Source organism: Lethenteron reissneri, chromosome 2, assembly GCF_015708825.2.
Source record: "Lethenteron reissneri isolate LAM-NWPU_2019-01 chromosome 2, ASM1570882v1, whole genome shotgun sequence".
Lineage (NCBI taxonomy): Eukaryota > Metazoa > Chordata > Hyperoartia > Petromyzontiformes > Petromyzontidae > Lethenteron > Lethenteron reissneri.
In genome coordinates this window covers 4,206,423-4,230,541 of record NC_083780.1, presented here as the reverse complement: position 1 = coordinate 4,230,541, position 24,119 = coordinate 4,206,423, and the positions used below count along the sequence as shown (strand labels likewise).

The 24,119-nt window shown below is 52.2% G+C and overlaps 2 protein-coding genes across 5 annotated transcripts; one reads left to right on the top strand and one right to left on the bottom strand.

The window, feature by feature from the left end:
* The first annotated feature begins 58 nt into the window (after window positions 1–58).
* On the top strand, window positions 59–12,251 carry LOC133342282 (Ig-like V-type domain-containing protein FAM187A). 4 transcript variants are annotated; one of them, XM_061551353.1, is made up of 11 exons: window positions 59–784; window positions 1,953–2,094; window positions 3,076–3,137; window positions 3,423–3,515; window positions 4,163–4,227; window positions 5,352–5,427; window positions 7,103–7,262; window positions 7,528–7,646; window positions 7,737–7,817; window positions 8,509–8,641; window positions 11,797–12,251. In XM_061551353.1, exons 1-11 carry the CDS (start codon window positions 560–562, stop codon window positions 12,093–12,095), a joined length of 1,455 nt encoding a protein of 484 aa, XP_061407337.1. In that variant the 5' UTR covers window positions 59–559; the 3' UTR covers window positions 12,096–12,251. The 4 variants fall into 4 exon arrangements, with proteins under 4 accessions (XP_061407337.1, XP_061407345.1, XP_061407353.1 ...); XM_061551361.1 differs by having other exon boundaries at window positions 60–784; window positions 3,441–3,515; XM_061551376.1 differs by having other exon boundaries at window positions 646–784; window positions 1,949–2,094.
* A 1,771-nt stretch (window positions 12,252–14,022) lies between these two features.
* LOC133342718 (SAYSvFN domain-containing protein 1-like) lies at window positions 14,023–22,902 on the bottom strand. Its single transcript, XM_061552059.1, has 5 exons — window positions 22,435–22,902; window positions 21,118–21,388; window positions 19,252–19,387; window positions 14,680–14,714; window positions 14,023–14,394 (listed from the first exon to the last, which is right to left on the bottom strand). Exons 1-3 carry the CDS (start codon window positions 22,798–22,800, stop codon window positions 19,278–19,280), a joined length of 747 nt encoding a protein of 248 aa, XP_061408043.1. The 5' UTR covers window positions 22,801–22,902; the 3' UTR covers window positions 14,023–14,394; window positions 14,680–14,714; window positions 19,252–19,277.
* Between the last annotated feature and the right edge of the window lie 1,217 nt (window positions 22,903–24,119).

Here is a 24,119-nt window from a genome sequence, read left to right as displayed (position 1 = left end):
CCTAGCCCCGCCTCTCTACGCCCCCCTCCCCCATCGCTACGGGTCACGGGGCGTAACGGTTCCACCTCCATAACGGACTTTGCTACCCCCAACAACACCGCAACAATAACACCGCAACTATGCAACTACGACAATAATAATAATGCAACCACAATAATAATACAACCACAACAATAACACCACAATAATAACACCACAACAATACAACCACACCAATACAACCACAATAATACCACCACAATAATAACACCAAAACAATACAACCACAATAATAACACCACAACAATACAACCACAACAATACAACCACAATAATAACACCACAACAATACAACCACAACAATACAACCACAATAATAACACCACAATAATAACAACACAACCACAATAATAACACCACAATAATAACAACACAACCACAATAATAACACCACAATAATAACACAACCACAATAATAACACCATAATAATAACAGCACAATAATACAACCACGACAATAACACCACAACCACAATAATAACACCACAACACAACCACCACTGACGCCACAACACCGACCATGCACACTCACTCACACCCCACGCTGCTGCCGCTGCTGCTCGTGCTGCTGCTCGTGCTCGCCCCCCCCACCAGCGTGGCCCCCCCCCCGGCTGCCCCTCCCCGCTGCCCCGCCACGCTGAGCTTCGTGAGCGCCGCCTTCCTCAGCGGCTCCGCCATGGAGCTGCCCTGCCGCTGCAAGCCCGAGGACGCGCTCCGGGGGGTCACGTGGTTCTACTACAGAGAGGTGGGGGGGGGGGTCACGTGGTTCTACTACAGAGAGGTGGGGGGGTCACGTGGTTCTACTACAGAGAGGTGGGGGGGTCACGTGGTTCTACTACAGAGAGGTGGGGGGGGGGTCACGTGGTTTACTACAGGGGGGGGTCACGTGGTTCTACTACAGAGAGGTGGGGGGGGGGTCACGTGGTTTACTACAGGGGGGGGTCACGTGGTTCTACTACAGAGAGGTGGGGGGGTCACGTGGTTCTACTACAGAGAGGTGGGGGGTCACGTGGTTCTACTACAGAGAGGTGGGGGGGGTCACGTGGTTCTACTACAGAGAGGTGGGGGGGGGCCACGTGGTTCTACTACAGAGAGGTGGGGGGGGCACGTGGTTCTACTACAGAGAGGTGGGGGGGTCACGTGGTTCTACTACAGAGAGGTGGGGGGGGGTCACGTGGTTCTACAGAGAGGTGGGGGGGGTCACGTGGTTCTACTACAGAGAGGTGGGGGGGGTCACGTGGTTTTACTACAGAGAGGTGGGGGGGTCACGTGGTTCTACTACAGAGAGGTGGGGGGGGGGGTCACGTGGTTCTACTACAGAGAGGTGGGGGGGTCACGTGGTTCTACTACAGAGAGGTGGGGGGGTCACGTGGTGTACTGCAGAGAGGTGGGGGGTCACGTGGTTATACTGCAGAGAGGTGGGGGGGTCACGTGGTTCTACTACAGAGCGGTGGGGGGGGGGTCACGTGGGTTACTACAGAGAGGGGGGGGAGGCGAGTGGGGGTCCTAGGAGCGCGGGGGCTAGAGAGAGGGGAAGGGCTTGAGGGTGGCTCTAGTAGGTCACGTGGTCTCTCCCCGTGTCCCCCCCTGTCCCCCCGTGTCTCCCCGTGTCTCTCCCCGTGTCTCCCCGTGTCCCTTCGTGTCCCCCCGTGTCTCTCCCCGTGTCCCCCCGTGTCTCCCCCTGTCTCCCCGTATCCCCCCGTGTCTCCCCGTGTTCCCCCGTGTCCCCGTGTCCCCCCGTGTCCCCGTATCCCCCCGTGTCTCCCCGTGTCCCCGTGTCTCCCCCTGTCCCCCCGTGTCTCCCCCGTGTCTCCCCGTGTCCCCCTGTGTCCCCGTGTCCCCCCTGTATCCCCCCGTGTCTCCCCCGTGTCTCCCCCCCCCCCCCCCCCCCCCGTGTCCCCCCGTGGAGACAGCTCCCCGGCTGGTTCTCGTCTCGCCCCGTGGTTCTCTCGGATCGCTCGGGCACGCGGATCCTGGACCGCGACGCCATGAGCGCCGACTTGACGAGCCGCTTCAGCATTCTCCTCTTCAACCTCGTCATCCTCGACAGCCGCCGTGAGCGAGACCGCTCCTCACCTCCTCGCCTCGTTACTCGTCTCCTCCACTCAGCCTCCTCATCCTCCAGGCCTGAGAGACTCACCACCTCATCACCCACCTCGTCACTATCTCACCTCACCATTGGAACCTCATTTGGCAGTTAAACAAATATGATAATTGTTTTTTTTACCCTTCTATCTGGCAACAAAACTGACACCTTTTTTTACAAGGAGTCATGTTTGCATAGACCACAATACCTGCAGTCGTAATGCAAACAAAAAACATAACTCTGATAATGTCTACACTGTCCTTGAAGTTGATTGGTCCACACCCGAGACGGCTTTCCTTAGAGCCTAGTCTCACATGGGTTTTGTTTGCATTATGACTGCAGGTATTGTGGTCTATGCAAACATGACTCCTTGTAAAAAAGGTGTCAGTTTTGTTGCCAGATAGAAGGGTAAAAAAACAATTATCACGATCACCTCGTTAGAAAGATGCGTTTGGGATATTTGGCTGCTATCAATTTCTCCATGGCAAGCCACTCCGTTGAGCTGTCAATTGTGGACAGGTCGCTTCTTATAGCTCAGTGGGCCTTACCTGGTAAAATAAAAATAAGAAGTTTAAATTTTGATATAAAGCTTTCGTGACTGCAGGGATTCATATTCTTGGTTCTTTCGGTAAAGTCACTTTACCGAAAGAACCAAGAATATAAGAAGTTTAGTTTTAGTTTACTCACCCCATCACTCACATGATTCACCACCTGATGTTTAGGTGATGATGCAAAGGTGGAGGATGATGTGGATGATGATGGTGTGACTCTGTGGAGGATGATGTGGATGATGTGACTATGTGGATGATGTGGATGATGGTGTGACTATGTGGATGATGATGATGTGACTGGGGATGATGATGATGTGACTATGTGGATGATGATGTGGATGATGATGGTGTGACTATGTGGATGATGATGATGATGTGGATGATGATGTCACCTCGCAGCCTCGGACTCTGGTCACTACATCTGCGGCTCGTCAGACGGAGACTTCTACTTTGCTTACGAGGTGACCCCCCCCCCTGTGACGAGGTGACCCCCTCCCCACCTCCCTGTGACGAGGTGACCCCCCCTGTGACCCCTCCTGTGACGAGGTGACCCACCCCCACCTCCCTGTGACCCCCCCCCCACCTCCCTGTGACAAGATGACCCCCTCCCACCTCCCTGTGACCCCCCCCCCACCTCCCTGTGACCCCCCCCCCACCTCCCTGTGACGAGGTGACCCCCCCCACCTCCCTGTGACAGGTGACCCCCCCCACCTCCCTGTGACCCCCCCCCACCTCCCTGTGACGAGGTGACCCCCCCCCCCCAGGTCGTGGTGCAGTTCACGGGCAGCGCCCGCCTCGTGCTGCTGGACCGGGAGGAGCAACCGCGACCTGAGCTCACGGTGGGGGAGGGGGCACGAGGGGGGTGTGGGGGTGGGGGGGGTCATGACGTCACAGTCAGTAGTGTGGGTGAGTGTGGGTGAGTGTGGAGGCTGGGTGGTGAGTGAACAATATCATTGCATCGTATCCAGGAAGGCCACACATGAGCCCCCGGACACTTTATCAGCAGGGTGCTGTGTTGAGTGTGAAGTATGGGTGAGTTTGTGGTGAGTGTGTAGTGAGTGGCATGTGGTGAGTTTGTGGTGAGTGTGTAGTGAGTGGCATGTGGTGAGTTTGTGTTGAGTGTGAAGACAGTATGGGTGAGTTTGTGGTGAGTGTGTAGTGAGTGGCATGTGGTGAGTTTGTGTTAAGTGTGAAGACAATATGGTGAGTTTGTGGTGTGTAGTGAGTGGCATGTGGTGAGTTTGTGGTGTATGGTGGGTGAATGTGTGAGTGTGGTGTGTGGCCAGTCATCTCGGTCAGTCGACCCGTGGCACCTGCTGGGTCTGCCCCCGTGACCTCCTGCCAGCGGGCGTTCGACACTTCACGTGGCCTCAAGGCGCACATGGCCTGGCACTAGTGACGTGGTGATGTCACCGCCACTTAGTGGCGAATGGCGGTTGTTGTTGTGGTGTGTGGTGAGTGAGTGTGGTGAGTGTGGTGAGTGCAGGTGAAGGGTGTGCACAACAAGGTGACGGTGTTCACGGCTTGGAGTGGGTGGACCCCGTGTGACAGGTGAGCATTGCCTCACCACTCACCACACCCCACTCACCACACCTCACTCAACACTCACCACACCCCACTCACACAACCACACACCACTCACCACATACACCACTCACCACACCTCACTCACCACTCAACACATACACCACGTGGCCACACAACACTCCCCACTCCCCACTCACCACACCCCACTCACAACACCACACCCCACTCAACACATACACCACTCACCACGCCTCACTCCCCACTCACCACACCCCACTCACAACACCACACCCCACTCAACACATACACCACTCATCACACCTCACTCACCACTCACCACACCCCACTCACACAACACCACACACCACTCAACACATACACCACTCATCACACCTCACTCACCACTCACCACACCTCACTCACACAACACCACACACCACTCAACACATGCCTACACACCACGCTCACCACCCACCACTCTACACATACACCACATAACCACACCTCACTCACACAACACACACTCACCAGACGCCACTCAACACATGTACCATACAGCACACATTCACCGCACACACTCACTGCACACACACTCACCGCACACACACTCACCGCACACACACTCAACACACACTGACCGCACACACTCAACACACACTCACCGCACACACACTCACCGCACACACACTCAACACACACTCACCGCACACACTCAACACACACTCACCGCACACACTCACCGCACACACACTCACCGCACACACACACACCGCACACACACACACCGCACACACACACTCAGCACACATTACACGCACACACTCACCGCACACACTCACCGCACACACACTCACCGCACACACACTCAGCACACACTCACCGCACACACTCACCGCACTCACACTCACCGCACACACACTCACCGCACACACACTCAGCACACACTCACCGCACACACTCACCGCACACACACGCAGCACACATTACACGCACACACTCACCGCACACACACTCACCGCACACAGCACACACACAACACACACACACAGCACACACACGCAGCACACACACGCAGCACACACACGCAGCACACATTACACGCACACACCGCCACTCAACACACCTCCCCCCCCGACCCCTCCCCCCAGGTGTGGGCGGCCCGGGGAGATGATCAACGCGGGGGTGTGCATGGTGTCCGGCAGCGTCATCACCTCTGCCAAGAAGGCGCGTGCGTGTGTAGTGTTCATGTAGTGTGCGTGCGGTGTGTGTGGTGTTCATGTGTAGTGTGCATGTGGTGTGTGTGCGGTGTTCATGTGTAGTGTGTGCGGTGTGTGTGGTGTTCATGTGTAGTGTGTGTGTGGTGTGTGTGGTGTTCATGTGTAGTGTGCGTGTGGTGTGTGTGGTGTTCATGTGTAGTGTGTGTGGTGCATGTGCGGTGTTCATGTGTAGTGTGCGTGCGGTGTGTGTGTAGTGTTCGTGTGTAGTGTGGTGTGTGTGGTGTTCATGTGTAGTGTGTGTGGTGTGTGTGGTGTTCATGTGTAGTGTGCGGCAGGATCCTCCTTACAAGGAGTGTTGGGACTCGACGAGGCGTTCCTGGGTGATATAAGCAGAGTCACGGTGATGGTTGTGATGATGGTGGTGGTGGTGGGAGCGGTAGTGTAGTGACACTGGTTGTGATGATGGTGGTGGTGGTGGCAGTGTAGTGACACTGGTTGTGTTGATGGTGGTGGTGGTGGGAGCAGTAGTGTAGTGACACTGGTTGTGATGATGGTGGTGGTGGTGGTGGGAGCGGTAGTGTAGTGGCACTGGTTGTGATGATGGTGGTGATGATGGTGGTGGTGGTGGTTGTGATGATGATGGTGGTGGTGGTCGGAGCGGTAGTGTAGTGACACTGGTTGTGATGGTGGTGGTGATGGTGGTGATGATGGTGGTGGTTGTGATGTCGATGGTGGAGGTGGTGGGAGCGGTAGTGTAGTGACACTGGTTGTGATGGTGGTGGTGATGGTGGTGATAATGGTGGTGGTGGTGGTTGTGATGATGGTGGTGGTGGTGGTTGGAGCGGTAGTGTAGTGATTAGCGCACCACGCCACGAAGCCGGCCAGAGCCCCGAGTTCGTTCCCCGTTCAAGGCCACCACTGAACCTGTTCTGGGCCTCCTCCCTTGGGTGACCTCAGCCTTAAATGAATTCCTGCTGCGATGTGCTAAACATCGCCACTCGGGAGACGGGGCGGCCGCTCGTGATGCTGCCCCCCACCACTCACCCCGCCTCGTTTGCCGTGTCGGCCTTCACGTGCTGCCACTCGCTAACATCACTTGCTGCCACTCGCTAACATCACTTGCTGCCACTCGCTAACATCACTTGCCCAAACAGTCTGTTAAATACTACTTTACACTGGTGGCCTCTGCGTTTGCAAAGTAAAAATTCACTCTTTGGTTCTTTCGGTAAAGTCACGTAGGTAAAAAATTATCGATCACGACGTTTCGATCGCAACACAAGCAATCGTCATCAGGGTTGGTGTACGGTGCTTTTTCTGCAATATTTTGCTGTCTTTTCTTGGATTTTCTGTTTGCACTTAGTCACTTTAAGATGTTTTCTTATTCATGTTTTTGTTTTTTTGTTTGTTGCGGTTGCACCCGATTCAATAGCCGAATGGCTCACAGGGCTGTACCTAATAAATGAAACTTAAAACTTGAAGGTGGGACAACCACAGCTAAGCCTTCTTCAGCAGTTTATTTTCTACCCACGTGACTTTACCGAAAGAACCAAAGAGTATGGATTTCTGCAGTCACGAAAGCTTCAAATCAAGATTGAAAATACAGTGTGAGGTGAGGGGGCTCGTGTGACGATGATGATTGGTATGATGACGATGTTGTTGTGCTGATTGATGTGATGCTGTAGGGGGCCCCCCGCTATGTGAGCGAGGTTCCTGGGGGTCCCGTGGGATGCGGCTCCCTGGCCGCCCCCCGCTTCGCGCTCCTGGCCGCGCGCTCCCGGCCCCCCGAGATCCTCGTGCGCGGCTGCCGTGACACGTGCGCCTCGACGGGCAGCGCCGTGCAGGGTACACGGCACACCACGCCCATCATACCCAGCACACTCACCACACCCACCACACTCACCATACCCAGCACACTCACCGCACCCACCACACTCACCACACCCACCACAACTACCACTCCCACCACACTCACCACACCCACCACACCCACCACACATCACACCCACCATACCCACCACACTCACCACACCCACCACACCCACCACACATCACACCCACCACCCCAACCACACATCACACCCAGTATACCCCCCCCTCCACCCCGTAGACGTCCACGCGGCGCTGCGTGAGCTGATGGGCCTGGGACCCGTGGGGGTTGCCAAGCTGCAGAACCGCGTGACCCTGGCGAGACACGTGGAGCTCTCGTGCCCCGGGGGCTCCCCACAGGTGAGGGTGGGGGCACGGGGTGAGGAGCGAGTGGGGGGGGGTGACCTTGTGCGCCGTGGTATGACGCGGCTGGTGTGCTGCCGTGTGTAGTGGAGCGTGTGGAGAGCCGCGGTGGCTGGATGTCGTGGGTTCGAGTTTGCGTGTTCACTCTCTCCATGGATTTTTCTCCAGGTACTGCGCGGGTTTTCCCCTCCACGTTTATCGTATTTGGCTGCTGTACATCTCGACGTGATAAGCCACTTCATTGAGCCATCACGTGGCCAGGTCGCTTTTGAAAAATAGCTTTACCTGAAAAATAATAGTTGAGTTTCGATTTAAAGCTTTCGTGACTGCAGGGATTCATCTTCTTGGTTCTTTCAGTAAATTCACGTAGAAGGGAAATAATAAAATAATAATAAAAACATAATAAAATACAGTTCTCACGACGTTTCGGCCACAACGCAAGCAGCCGTCCTCAGGTGAAGAACAGGTCTGTCGGAAAGACAAAAAAATTTCAGACGCTGTCTTTCCGACAGACCTGCTCTTCACCTGAGGACGGCTGCTTGCATTGTGGCCGAAACGTCGTGAGAATTGTATTTTATTATGTTTTATTTCTATTATTTTATTATTTCCCTTCTACGTGACTTTACCGAAAGAACCAAGAAGAATAATAGTTGAGTTTAGGGTGGCATTTACTCGTGTGTAGCGGCATGACATGCGGTGTACTATTTAGCACGGAGTGACGTTCTGCATGCGGTGTGACGTTTTGCATGCGGTGTGATGTTCTGCATGCGGTGTGATGTTCTGCATGCGGTATGACGTTTTGCATGCAGTGTGATGTTCCACGTGCGGTGTGACACGCGTGTTGTGACGTGCGCCCCAGAGCGCCGTGGGCTGGGACCGGGACGGGCAGCCTCTCCTGCGCTCCGTGTTCTCGAGGACACGGGGTCGCGAGCTCGAGGCCACGGAGTTTGGGCGGGTCACACTGGACAACAACAACCACCTGCACATCTTGAGTGAGTGACAGCCGGTGCGAGAGAGGGCCCGAGCGAGAGGAGTTTTTAAATCCTTTATATTAAGTTCGCTTACTTGCTTACGACCGTGCAAATCTTTCGGTCGTTTTTTTAACCCACTTCCCGTGATCCAATCGAGCTGACATTTTGCACACAGACTCGTTGTGCGTGACAATTAATGTTCGTGAAAATTTTTTTCCAAAATTTAACACTTTTTAGGACAAAAATATTATATTTAATTACCAATTGATTAATGGTGCAATGCAATCATCCGACCCATAGGTGGCAGCCATCTCAAGCCAGAGGACGAGAGGACTCTAGCCGCCACGCATATAAAGGATTTATAGTGAAAAACTTTGTTTTTACGGGTTATACTTGTTTCTATGTTCTCTCCCCCTGTTCTGTTTGGGTTTAAACGTTGTTTTATTTCAAGGCCCACCGAGCGATATCGCTCTCACTCGTTGGTTCTTTAGGTAAAGTCACGTATCAAGAGAAAGTAATAAATTAAATACTAGCATACGACGTTTCGATTGCAACACAAGCCATCACCATCAGGTATAAATGAAATAGAAACACAAATCTAGTATACTTAGAAATGTAATGTAATACAACAGAGAGTCGGATAACATAACAGTCAGCACCCTACCTAGTTGATTACGTTCTTCCTGAGAATGCTATTTAATTTATTATTTTCTCTTTACACGTGACTTTACCGAAAGAACCAAAGAGTAATTCCTGTAGTCACGAAAGCTCCAAATTAAGTTTGATATCGCTCTCTTTTTAGAAGCAACCTGGCCACAAATGATAACTCAACGAAGTGGCTTATCGCGTGGGAATGTATAGCAGCCAAATACTCTAAACGCGCGTTAGTTACAAATGCGGAGGGAAAACACGTAGGATCTGGACAGCAATCCACGTGGCCACGGGGAGAACATGAACACTCCAAATATACAGCAGCAGCAGGCATCAGGGTTGGGATCGAACCCACAACCTCCTGTATTCTAAATTTGAAGCTTTCATGATTGCAAGGATTCATATGCTTAGGTTTTTTCGGTAAAGTCACGTAGGTAAAAAATTTAAATTAATAAAAGTAAAATTAAATAAAAATAAAATAAAAATCACGACGTTTCGGAGGCAACACAAGCTTCCGTCTTCAGGTGGAACCGTCACAGCCCGACAGCTGTATCAAGTAAATGAGAGATTACAAGAGCTACCACTCCGTATATATAATGGTTGAAGAGGGGAAGGGCCAAGTACGGCACACTTTTTAAATCCTTTTTATTAAGTTCGCTTGCTTGCTTAGGACCGTGTAAATCTTTCGGTCGTTTTTTAACCCACTTCCCGTGATCCAATCGAGCTAACATTTTGCACACAGACTCGTTGTGCGTGACAATGAATTTTCGTGAAAAAAAATTCAAAAATTTTACACTGTTTAGGAATTTTTTAAAAATATGTATTTACCAATTGGTTAATGCTGCCAGACAATCATCTGACCCATAGGTGGCAGCCATCTCAAGCCAGAGGACGAGAGGACTCTAGCCGCCCCGATGCCACGCATATAAAGGATTTATAGTGAAAAACTTTATTTTTACGGGTTAATTTTTTATTATTATGGTAAGGTGCGGCTTGAGACTATGAATGGACTGCATAACAAAAGACTGAGCCTTTATTATTATGGAGAGGTTCGGTTTGTGACTACGCCTGTATACCAGGGAAGGTAGTTAACATCTCGCATTCCGCCGGGTTCTCCTAGTTTCCTCCCATAGCTAAATCCACACAGCGAGTGGAACTTGTCAGCCAAACCACTTCCCCAGTGTTGACGAACCTGCAAATCACTCAACTGGGATCGCACAGCAGCAACAGGAACACCGCCGCCTACTGCTGCGACAAAACTTGGCAGGACCCTCCTATAGAGAGGAGTCCCGAGACTCGTGGAAGAGGGTTACATCTTCTTGGTTCTTTCGGTAAAGTCACGTAGAAGGGAAATAATAAAATAATAAAAATACAACATAATAAAATGCAATTCTCACGACTTTTCTGCCACAACGCAAGCAGCCGTCCTCAGGTGAAGAACAGGTCTGTCGGAAAGACAGCGTCTGAATGAACACCACCAAGCTTGGCAGCGTATATTTAAGCTGGGTACGGGGAGGAAGGGCGCCTTAACAAAGGAATTTGCATATCAACAGAGGAATTTAGCATATTTATGGAAAATGCAGATATGGGATTAGTCACTACTTGTGGAATGCGTAGGAGGTGGGGGGGGGGGGTCTCAAAGTCATATTATGCCCGTGCATTATGTAGGATTAGCAGCAACAAAGGGAGGAGGTAGGGTTAGCAGTAATAAGGTTAAATCGTGACTTGTAGCTTTCGTGACTGCAGGAATTCATATTCTTTGGGTCTTTCAGTAAAGTCACGGAGATAGGTTCAAAGAAAATAACAAAAAAACTACGTAGTTTCGATCGCAACATGAGCGTTTCGTCATCAGGAAGAGGGCTTTCTGGGCGATGTTGTACATCGCAAATGAGGTACCAATGGTGTAAATGCTTACCCCGAGCTCTCATACTCTGATGGTGTGTTGCCTTTGATTTGTGCGCCTTTTGGCGTCATCTGGTCCAACCCATGTGAGACTAGGCTCTAAGGAAAGCTGTCTCGGTAGTGGACCAATCAACTTCAAGGACAGTGCATACATTATCAGAGTTATGTTTTTTGTTTGCATTACGACTGCAGGTATTGTGGTCTATGCAACAGAGGTCGCAAACGGGTTTTGATTCCTTACCCGTACCCGGCCGCACCAGGGTCGCAAATGGGTACCCGTACCCGGCTGGGTACGGGTACCCGTTCCCTACCCATACCCTACCCGAAATGAGTGACAAACGGTTACTCACCAGTGACTCACGGCCTACCCGTACCCGGCCGCACCAGGGTCGCAAACGGCTACCCGTACCCGGCCGGGTACGGGTATCGGGTAGGGGACGGGTATCGGGTACCCGGTTGCGACCTCTGCTATGCAAACATGACTCCTCGTAAAAAAGGTGTCAGTTTTGTTGCCAGATAAAAGGGTAAAAAACCAATTATCATATTTTTTACTGGCAAACGAGGTACCAATGGTGATGTTGTACATCGCCTCTCTCTCTCTCTCGCCGCGTGCCCGACACAAGACGCCAAGCGGCGCGACGCAGGCCGCTACAGCTGCTGGCTCGCCGGGCGGATGGTGGCAGAGTTGGAGGTGACGGTGACCCCCAAGAACCGGACACGGCGGCGGCTGGACCCGCGCGACCCCGAGCTGAAGGCGGCGCTGGCCGCGCTGTGGCGCCTGTACGCGGCTCTCTGTGCCGTCACGGCGGTGGTGCTGGCGCTGCGCGTGCGAGCCGCCGTCGCCCGCACCGCCTGGAGGGGTTCGCTGGCACCGCCGGCGCGCCGTGGGAAGAGGGGGGCATTGCACGGGGAGGAGGCCTGAACACCTGGGACCAGCTACAGTGAGAACGGGAACTTTTTTTCCTGCCAAGGGCCATTTGGATATTTATAACATCTAGATTTTAAGCTTTCGTGACTGCAATGATTCATACTCTTAGTTCTTTCGGTAAAGTCACGTAGGTAAAAAAATTGAAATTAATAAAAAATAAATCACGACGTTTCGGAGGCAACACAAGTCTCCGTCATCAGGTGGGACCGTCACAGCCAGATTTGCTGCATCAAGAGTATCTGGACACTTGATGCAACAAATCTGGCTGTGACGGTCCCACCTGATGACGAAGACTTGTGTTGCCTCCGAAACATCGCGATTTATTATTTTATTAATTTTAATTTCATTTTTTTACCTACGTGACTTTACCGAAAGAACTAAGAGTATTTATGACATCATTCGCGGGCCATACAAAATTATATTTGTTGCTATGAAAAAAGCGCCGAGATTTGTTGAGTTTCGAGTCGTGCGGTTGCCTGGGCGGGGCCAGTTCAAATGATTTTGCAGGTCTTGTACAGCTCACAGGCTGGACGTTGTCCACTCCTGCTACATCAACACAGACCCCGTATTCTAGGTAAAAATAAATAAAATTATAATAGAAATAAAATAATAAATCACGACGTTTCGGAGGCAACAAGCTTCCTTTATTGGGTGTTAAAAGGCACAGCAAAATAAGTTTTTTATTTTATTTTGCTGCCTTTTTACACCTGATGAAGGAAGCTTGTGTTGCCTCCGAAACGTCGCGATTATTTTATTTCTATTATTTATTTTTGCCTACGTGACTTTACCGAAAAACCCTAAGAGTATAGACCCCATATCATTAAGACCTCCTTTGCCAGTACCAAAATATAATAGGGTTTTTCCCCTTGTTTCTGGCAACAAAACTGAAATCTTTTTACAAGGATTCACGTCTGCATTACTTTGATAGTGCGTCGTCTTTTGAGCTGTACCGCCTTTTGGCGTCGTCCTCTGGTCGAGCACCAATTGGGTCGAGGCTCAAAAGAAAGCCGTTTCTTGGGTGTGGACCAATCAGTTTCAAGGACAATGCATCATATTATCAAAGTATGTTTTTTGTTTGCATTTTGACTGAAGGTATTGTGCCTAATGCAGTGACATGAATCCTTGTAAAAAGGTTTTTTTCTTCTTGGTTCTTTCGGTAGTCACGTAGAAGGGAAATAATAAGATAATATAAAAATAATTATTTTATTGTTTTATTTTATTTCTCTTCTACGTGACTTTACCGAAAGAACCAAGAAGCTAAATCCCTGCAGTCATGAAAGCTTAAAATCGAAAGGTTTTGTTGCCAGAAAAAAGGGGAAAACCCTATTATAGACCCCATACTCAGGGGGTTACCTACATCACACTCACACAGGGACCCAATAGAGAGAAACCCTTACACACACAGGGGGACCCCATACACAGGGACAACAGACCCCCCCCCCAGTACAGCCTTAACAGAATGTTGGGGCATGGTGCTGTTTGTGAACACGTACACACGGACCCCTGCTCTAAAACTCTTGGTCTTCTCTCACCCGATCCTTCAATCGTGCACACTGCTAGAGATGGAACTCATGGTCTTCTCTCACCCGATCCTTCAATCGGACACACTGCTAGAGATGTAACTCGTGATCTTCTCTCACCCGATCCTTCAATCAGACACACTGCTAGAGATGGAACCCATGGTCTTCTCACACGATCCTTCAATCAGACACTGCTAGAGATGGAACTCATGATCTTCTCTCACCCGATCCTTCAATCGTGCACACTGCTAGAGATGGAACTCATGGTCTTCTCTCACCCGATCTCTCAATCAGACACACTGCTTGCTAGAGATGGAACTCATGGTCTTCTCTCACACGATCCTTCAATCACACACTGCTAGAGATGGCTCGTCCCGTTCAAAGCGATAACCGAGGCCAGACACTCAAGAGCTGACGAGCGAGCGTTTATTTACAGAGATATTCACATCACCATCTCCGCACGCTCGTATATTCACGCATGTGTGTGCACGCACGTAAAAGAGTGTGCACAAGTGTGCCCATTGCACCCCTGCCCTGGCAAGTAAACCGATTGTGTACGTGTGAAGAAGACAAAGGCGGCCGGGCGTGGTGGAACACACACTACCCCCCCCCCTCGTGCGCCGTCCCAGCCCTTCGCAAGTGCTACTCGCCATCCACACTTTACCCCAACAGTCTGTCAAATGCTACACGGGGGGATCTTCGTGCGTAGAGTTCTGTGCGATTCCGATCCAACGGCCACGGTTCACGTGGCTCCATCTCCTCCCCGACGGTCCCTGTGAAGGCACAACGATGTTAGTCCATGACCCCACGACCCGTGAGCCAGTGACCTGTGGGGGAGGAGTGCACGGGATCAGTTACGTTTGGTCTTCATGGAGATCAGAAGTCTAACACGTAACTAATCATCACATCCCAACACTCCCCACCACCACCAACTTCCCCCCCACCACCAACTACACCACCACCAACTACACCACCACCACCTCCCCCCCCACCACCACCTCCCCCCCCACCACCTCCCCCCCCACCAACTCCCCCCCACCTCCACATCAAGTTCGTACCTGGTGATTGCAGACCCCCGATTCATCCCGGCGAGCTGGGGAGGGGGCAAGGGGGATACGAGACGGGTTACAACCTCGCCAGCATCTCAACATCGTGGCGGTGACGTCATCCACGCCACGCCTGTGCCAGGCTAGGTGCACTCGTGAGGCCATCACGGAGTCTCCAAACCCTCGCTACATCGCCACTAACAGCGTCGTTTCGATTTATAGCTTTCGTGACTGCAGGGATTCATCTTCTTGGTTCTTTCGGTAAAGTCACGTAGAAGGGAAGTAATAAAATAATAAAACATAAGTAATAAAATAATAAAAAGAAAACATAAAATATTGTTTTATTTTATTACTTCCCTTCTACGTGACTTTACCGAAAGAACCAAGAAGATGAATCCCTGCAGTCACGAAAGAATGCTTTAAATCGAAAATAATTTTTTTATAACATAAACTAAAAATGATTTTTTTTTTATTTCATCGTTTTATTTATTTCCTCTTCTACGTGACTTTACCGAAAGAACCAAGAAGAACGGCATCGTTATGGGTGGTCAGCACCACGCCACCACCGCCTTTAGCGCTATGACCCCAGCGGCCACGAGTTTCGCTTCCCGTCCACGGCCACCCAACACCCAAGCTCGCTGCTGCATCATCCATAAAGTCGTCCTCCCCTTGATCGAATCCACCTCAAACATCGCCCCCCGGCAGCCCGCCGAGGAGACCCGGGGGAAGGGGAATCGTCGCCTCGTCGGCCTCGCGTCAGATCTCGACAAATCCGCACCATGAGGCTCAGTCCGCCCGTCGGTGATGTCATCATACACGAGGCCTGTGGCGTCTATAGCCCTTCTTAAACATTAAACCACTCGTCTATAGCACTTCTAGGACGTTAACCACTCGTCTATAGCACTTCTAGAACGTTAACCACTCTTCTATAGCCCTCCCACAGCATTAACCACTCGTCTATAGCACTTCTAGAAGGTTAACCACTCTTCTATAGCCCTTCTAGAACGTTAATCACTCGTCTATAGCACTTCTAGAACGTTAACCACTCGTCTATAGCACTTCTAGAACGTTAACCACTCGTCTATAGCACTTAATAGAACCGTTATCACCATAATCACGCGCATTCAAAAATGCGGCCTCCATTAACACAGGCGCCAAGTTAAAATCTCGCACCGCCAACGCAGCAACCCCAGATATCATCTCTGTAGCAGATGACGATCTTCTTCTACAAGGGATCGATCAGAACAGGGATCGAACCGATGAGTGTCGTTCGTGACCCCCCCATCGTGTTAGACGTGCGCTGACCGCCCCACCGGTACCCACCTCGTGGCTCGGAAAGACCCGGGAAGGCTCCGCGCAGCCTCTTATATACCCGCTAACCGAGGAATCGATTCCGTTTAATTGCGCGGCTCGCATTCGGATCGATTCACAAGAGAATCGTCGAGCCAGCTTCGCGCGACCCCGAGGCGAAGACACAAAACCGCGGCGGCTGTTGACCGACGGAGCCCGAGCGGGGGGGTGGTGGTGATATTCGCACGCTCGTGAATTTTAATCGCGACAATTAAATTAAAACATCGCCACCAGGAATCGGGAACACGATTAGTTGCTGACGGAGGAATCGAAACTGGTCGTCCGGTTTCGTGGCCACGCCCCGGAAACTCCGCTCGCCAGGCGAGTAACGATTCGGGAATCGACTTGGTGACTCGTGACACGCGAACTGGATCGATTTTAAACTTAGTAAAAAATTATTTTAGCAGGTTTAAGAAGGCCCACTGAGCTATGTAGCTCTTTTTTTCAGAAGCGACCTTTCAATTTAAGGCCGCGACACAGAGGTGTTGTCTTTCTGTATGTCTCTGTGTGTGTGTCTGTCTCTGTATGTCTCTGTCTGTCTCTATGTTGTGTGTGTCTATGTTGTGTGTGTCTCTCTGTGTGTGTCTCTCTCTGTCTCTGTGTGTCTCTGTGTGAGTCTCTCTCTGCTTGTCTGTGTGTCTCTCTCTGCTTGTGTGCCTGTCTGTGTCTATGTTGTGTGTCTCTCTGTGTGTGTCTCTCTCTGTGTGTCTGTCTGTGTGTCTCTGTGTGAGTCTCTGCTTGTGTGTCTGGCTGTGTGTCTGGCTGTGTGTCTCTGTTGTGTGTGTCTCTCTCTGTGTGTGTCTCTCTATGTGTCTCTGTGTGTATCTCTGTGTGTCTCTGTGTGTGTCTCTCTGTGTGTGTCCCTGTGTGTGTGTCTCTCTGTGTGTGTCTCTGTGTGAGTCTCTCTCTGCTTGTGTCTGGCTGTGTCTCTCTCTCTGTGTGTCTCTCTCTGTCTCTGTGTGTGTCTCTGTGTGTGTCTCTCTGTGTGTGTCTCTGTGTGTGTCTTTATGCGAGTCTCTCTCTGCTTGTGTGTCTCTGTGTGTCTCCGTGTCTGTGTTTTGTCTCTAAAATTTAGCAATCTTTGGAAGAACGTTAATCAAGCAGGTAGAGGGTGTCGACTGTTGTTAGCCGACTCTCTAGGTTGTATCGCATTATATTTCTAAGTTTGCTGTTTGTTTTCCCATTCATTCGTACCTGATGATGGTTGCTTGTGTTGCAATCGAAACGTCGTATTCTATTATTTAATTTATTTTCTTTCTACGTGACTTTACCGAAAGAACCAAAGAGTAATTCCTCTACGTTCAAATTGCATCAATTCCCAAGCTTGGGAAAGAAAGTAAAACAACATCAATAACAGTACAAGACCAGCAGTCAACCCGGTGAATACCGGAGTGTGAATTCACCATGATACAACGTGCTCACAGTGGACTTTAAAGATCCTGTGGATTAACACCATTGGAACCTCATTTGCCAGTAACAAAATATGATAATTGTTTTTTTACCCTTTTATCTGGCAACAAAACTGACACCTTTTTACGAGGAGTCATGTTTGCATTGACCACAATACCTGAAGTCGGAATGCAAACAAAAAACACAACTCTGATAATGTATGCACTGTCCTTGAAATTGATTGGTCCACACCCGAGACAGCTTTCCTTAGAGCCTAGTCTCACATAGGTTGGACCAGATGACGCCAAAAGGCGCACAACTCAAAGACAATGCACCATCAGAGTATGAGAGCTCGGGGAAAGCATTTACACCATTAGAACCTCATTTGCCAGTAAAAATATAATTGGTTTTTTACCCTTCCATCTGGCAACAAAACTGACACCTTTTTACAAGGAGTCATGTTTGCATAGACCACAATACCTGCAGTCATAATGCAAACAAAAAACGCAACTCTGATAATGTGCACTGTCCTTGAAGTTGATTGGTCCACATCCGAGACAGCTTTCCTTAGAGCCTAGTCTCACATGGGTTGGACCAGATGACGCCAAAAGGCGCACAACTCAAAGACAACGCACCATCAGAGTATGAGAGCTCGGGGTAAGCATTTACACTATTGGAACCTCATTTGCCAGGCGTCATTTGGTCCAACCCATGTGAGACTAGGCTCTAAGGAAAGCTGTCTCGGATGTGGACCAATCAACTTCAAGGACAGTGCACATGATCAGAGTTGTGTTTTTTGTTTGCATTATGACTGCAGGTATTGTGGTCTATGCAAACATGACTCCTTGAAAAAAGGTGTCAGTTTTGTTGCCAGATGGAAGGGTAAAAACCCAATTATCATATTTTTACTGGCAAATGAGGTTCCAATGGTGTAACTCCTCTATCATTTTTAATTGCTGGACGGGTTACCCCCGCTACCTGATAATCCTGGCTCCGCCATTGCATCCACCCCTCTGCTGAACAAGTTGCCGTATATCAGCTCGAGAAATCAGTGAATTATAATACTGGTAGGAACCACCTGGTTCTAACCTACTCACGCCGGCTTGTGCCCGCCCTCACAGTCGGCCATATTTGCGGAATACACCACGCCGCCGTTGACCCTGGCTATTGACCGAGCAACCCAACGTTCCTACCAGCTCCCTCCGCAGGAATGTGTTAAACTTTTGGAGTCAGCGGCTCTGTGATGCCCGAGAGCGGCCACCAGAGGGCGTGGGAGAGCCGCGTAAGATGCGAACTCGCTATTGGTCGTGATCAAGGCGGTGGTGGCGAGGACGAGATAGAAATGATTCAGGCTGGTACCACATTCACTACTTACAACATCGCCATCATCATTATAATCACCATCATCATCATGATCACTGCATCGCGCACTTTCAGATGCGTTTCTGCGGCCGTTTTGAACGCTCTTACTTCCGATATTAGGAAGTTAGGAAGACACTGGCAGCTTTGCGCCTTTAAATCGAGATTTAAAGCTCACGTCTGAACAACTGATTTTTGTGTTTAGTTTGTTGTCCTTCCCCCGCACCTCCGATGAACACGGTTCGGCTACGTACGGTGCGAAAGAAGTTCTACATACATACACACATCACTGCCACCATCATCATCAGCATCATCGGGGGTCGGCAACCCGCGGCGTTTTAAGGACTGATGCGTGACGTTATTTATTAAGGACCGTATTCACATTCATTGTGGCTCTTTAAATACCGACTTTTGTGCCGAATTTGAAAACAAAGATGGTCTCTTCTTATTAGTTGTGGTTGCAAGAGCCCTGCTCATCATCATCACCTGTGTGGATGGTGATGGTGGTGGCATCACAAGGCTCCGTAGCCCATCTCCCTCTCGAGCTGCTCTGTGGTGATGGCCCCGAGGAGGGGGCGGCAGCCGGGGTTGAACACCGAGTACGCGCTCAGGGTGCCACGGGCTATGGGGGGACACGGGGAGGAGGGGTGAAACAACACAGAGAGATACAGGCGGTCATAGGGTCACACAGGCTAACGCATCAAACCCAAATCAGAATTCTAGATTTGAAGCTTTCGTGACTGCAAGGATTCATACTCTTAGGCTTTTTCGGTAAAGTCACGTAGGTAAAAATAAAAGTAAAATTAATAGAAGTAATAATAGAAATAAAATAATAAATCACGACGTTTCGGAGGCAACACAAGTCTCCATCATCAGGTGGGACCGTCACAGCCAGATTTACTGCATCAAGTCAAATCAGAATATTTATCCTGGAGGAATCCGATTAGCTGTAATGCACTTTTTTTAAGATGCCCAGTGGAGGCAGGTCAGAATGTTACAACAATAAACCAGAATGGGGATGCTGTGTCTGCATTCTGGAGGAGTTAGAGCCCCCCGTGTTACCCCTCTGGTTACCCACGCTTACCCCCGCGGTTACACCCTTGTGACCCCCGTGTCATCCCCATGGTTACACCTCGTGACCCCCGCGTCATCCCCATGGTTACACCCTCGTGACCACGGCGCCATCCCCATGGTTACACCCTCGTGACCTCGGCGCCATCCCCATGGTTACACCCTCGTGACCTCGGCGCCATCCCCATGGTTACACCCTCGTGACCCCGGCGCCATCCCCATGGTTACACCCTCGTGACCCCGGCGCCATCCCCATGGTTACACTCTCGTGACCCCGGCGCCATCCCCATGGTTACACCCTCGTGACCCTGGCGTCATCTCCATGGTTACACCCTCGTGACCCCGGCGCCATCCCCATGGTTACACCTCGTGACCCCGGCGCCATCCCCATGGTTACACCTCGTGACCCCGGCGTCATCCCCGTGGTTACACCTCGTGACCCCGGCGCCATCCCCATGGTTACACCCTCGTGACCCCGGCGTCATCCCCGTGGTTACACCTCGTGACCCCGGCGCCATCCCCATGGTTACACCTCGTGACCCCGGCGTCAGTCCCGTGGTTACACCCTCGTGACCCTGGTGTCATCCCCATGGTTACACCCTCGTGACCACGGCGTCATCCCCATGGTTACACCCTCGTGACCCCGGAGTCATCCCCATGGTTACACCCTCGTGACCCCGGAGTCATCCCCATGGTTACACCCTCGTGACCACGGCGTCATCCCCATGGCTACACCCTCGTGACCCCGGCGCTATCCCCGTGGTTACACCCTCGTGACCCCGGCGTCATCCCCATGGTTACACCCTCGTGACCCCCGCATCATCCCCATGGTTACACCCTCGTGACCCTGGCGTCATCCCCATGGTTACACCCTCGTGACCCCCGCGTCATCCCCATGGTTACACCCTCGTGACCCTGGCGTCATCCCCATGGTTACACCCTCGTGACCCCCGCGCCATCCCTGTGGTTACACCCTCGTGACCCCGGCGTCATCCCCATGGTTACACCCTCGTGACCCCCGCGTCATCCCCATGGTTACACCCTCGTGACCACGGCGTCATCCACATGGTTACACCCTCGTGACCCCGGCGGGCATCATCCCCATGGTTACACCCTCGTGACCACGGCACCATCCCCATGGTTACACCCTCGTGAACCCGGTGCCATCCCCATGGTTACACCCTCGTGACCCTGGGACCATCCCAATGGTTACACCCTCGTGACCCCGGCGTCATCCCCATGGTTCCACCCTCGTGACCCCCGCGCCATCCCCGTGGTTACCCCTGCGGGAGGAGGCGAGCGGGAGGAAGATGAGAACGGACACGAGCAGGAAGGGCGTGAGCAGCTGCAGGTAGAAGAAGAGGCCAAGGAGCAGCAGCCAGATGGAGACGCGGAGCCAGAGGGCCCAGCGAGGGGAGGGCCCACGCCCCCCTCCATCAGCACCAACTCCACCACCAACTCCACCACCAACTCCACCACCAACTCCACCACCAACGTCACCATCGCCAGGGGCCCCTTCTCCTCGCAAGGGATCCACACCTTGCGGCTGCTCCTGCGGTGAGAGACAGGGGTAAATCCTGGGGAAGAGACGGGGGAGACAGAGAGAGAGGGGGGGTCCAGGTTTCGCAAAGCGTAGAGAGTGGAGGGGGTCCATGCGAGCGAGAAGCTTCGTGTGGAGCGACGGGCTGCCCAGGTAGCTGCCACACAGCTTGACGCAGACGATGGCAAGATGACCATCAGCACCACCGCCACCACCACCGTGATATCGCCACTTGCCATCAGCACCACGACCATCATCATCAGAAACCCATCCCCCCCCCCACCAAAACCTGATAACGTTAATCTACATTGTCTTATGGTTGTTATTGTTTGACTTGCATCCCACTGGGATTTTTTGCACACAGCGTTGAAACGCGGTGTTCTTTTTCTGGAAGACTTACACCCTCGTTGGATTTTTCTGTTGCGTGGAGTCACTTCAAGATGTTTCTTCGTGTTTTTGTTTTGTTGCGGTTGCACCCGAGTCAAGAGCCGCATGGCTCACAGGGTTATACCTAAACACATTCCTGCGGAGGGAGCTGGTAGGTACGTTGGGTTGCTCGGTCAACGGCGGCGTGGTGTATTCCGCAAATATGCCCGACTGTGAGGGCGGGCACAAGCCGGCGTGAGTAGGTTAAACGTTGAGTTTTATAAGGGCACCACGGGGTGACCAGCCCCTCCCCACCCAGCCCCACCCTCCCCACCCAGTCCCTCCCTACCCAGCCCCTCACCACTTTCCCAAACCACCCCCTCCTCACCCTCCCCACCCAGCCCCTCACCACCCTCCCCACCCAGCCCCTCACCACCCTCCCCTCCCCACCCAGCCCCTCACCACCCTCCCCTCCCCACCCAGCCCCTCACCACCCTCCCCTCCTCACCCTCCCCACCCAGCCCCTCACCACCCTCCCCTCCCCACCCAGCCCCTCCCCACCCCACCCACCCCCTCCCCACCCAGCTCCTCCACGACGGACGGACGGACACAACAATCCCCTGTGGGCTGGTGTAACCAGGAGCTTCCTACCAGTGTAATGTAACTGACCACTGAAACCTCCGGCTCCTCACCTGCTCAGGGCGCGGGGCCTCCACTCGGTGCGGCGCGTCGCGTCCCCAGAGCCGCGGGAGGAGGCGGCCGAGCCAGGAGCCACCGTGCCCCGCTCCGGCAGCAGCCGGGGGACCACCACCACCCCCCCCGCCTGCCCCCTCGTGGTGCGTGGGGCTCCCCGTGGTGCCCGGGTCGCGTCTCCTCCTGCTGCTCCTGTACTCGGCGAGACGCCGTTCAACAGAGTCCGGGCCGCGGGACATCGGCACTGATGATGATGATGACGCTGATGATGATGATGCTGCTGCTGTTGTAGCCCTGTTGATTGTTGATGCTGATGTGTCAATGCTGGTTCGTGACTGTTGATGTAACTGTTGTGGCGGTATCATTGGTGTCTGCTGCTGTGTCAGTTGTTGTTGTTGACGTCGTCGCTGTTGAAAAAGTTGAATCAGCCGTCACTCAGCCCGCCGCTGTTATTTACGAATCGCGTTTCCCCCCCCCCCCCCCCGTCTTCAATTTGGCTGCCGCCGGGCACCGTAGTACGTGACGCCACGCGGCCACAAACACTTTGCGATGACGTCACCACGCACTCCGGACGTGATGACGTCACGAGAGGGGCTCGGGGTCAGGTGAGGCCACGAGGTGAGGTCACGTGACATCGGGGTCAGGTGAGGCCACGAGGTGAGGTCACGTGACGTCGGGGTCAGGTGAGGCCACAAGGTGAGGTCACATGACATCGGGGTCAGGTGAGGCCACGAGGTGAGGTCACGTGACATCGGGGTCAGGTGAGGCCACGAGGTGAGGTCACATGACATCGGGGTCAGGTGAGGTTACAAGGTGAGGTCACGTGACATCGGGGTCAGGTGAGGCCACAAGGTGAGGTCACGTGACATCAGGGTCAGGTGAGGCAGCGAGGTGAGGTCACATGACGTCAGGGTCAGGTCAAATTGGCTCAAGTGGGGTCAGATAGAGATTCTATCTGACCCCACTGTGATGACAGCAGCAGCAGCAGCAAATATGTTTCAGGAGCTGGATACGAGTGCCGAGGTCTGCTGCTCGCCACGACGAGAGGGTGCAGAGGCCTTCAGCAGACAGAGTCCCCGTCTACACCATTGGAACCTCATTTGCCAGAAGAAAAAATATGATCATTGTTTTTTTACCATTTTTATCTGGCAACAAAACTGACACCTTTTCTTTTTCAATGGTGTAAATGCTTACCCCGAGCTCTCATACTCTGATGGTGCATTGTCCTTGAGTTGTGCGCCTTTTGGCGTCATCTGGTCCAACCCCATGTGAGAATAGGCTCTAAGGAAAGCTGTCTCGGGTGTGGACCAATCAACTTCAAGGACAGTGCACATACATTATCAGAGTTGTTTTTTTTTGTTTGCATTACGACTGCAGGTATTGTGGTAAATGCAAACATGACTCCTTGTAAAAAAAAAGGTGTCAGTTTTGTTGCCAGATAGAAGGGTAAAAAACCAATTATCAGTCCCCGTCTAGTTTTCCCGTGTGCCTTCTCACCCTGAAGGAGGGCAGCCTTTCAGCGGGTTCACCACGAAATTGTGGTGACGTCACCAGGGCGCTTGTGCCAGGCTAGGTGCGCCTCGAGGCCACGTGAAGTGTCGACGGCTCACTAACAAGTCACAGGGCAAACCCAGCTGCCATGGGTCCACTGGCAGAGATGCACCACCTGTGCTCCACAACGTGC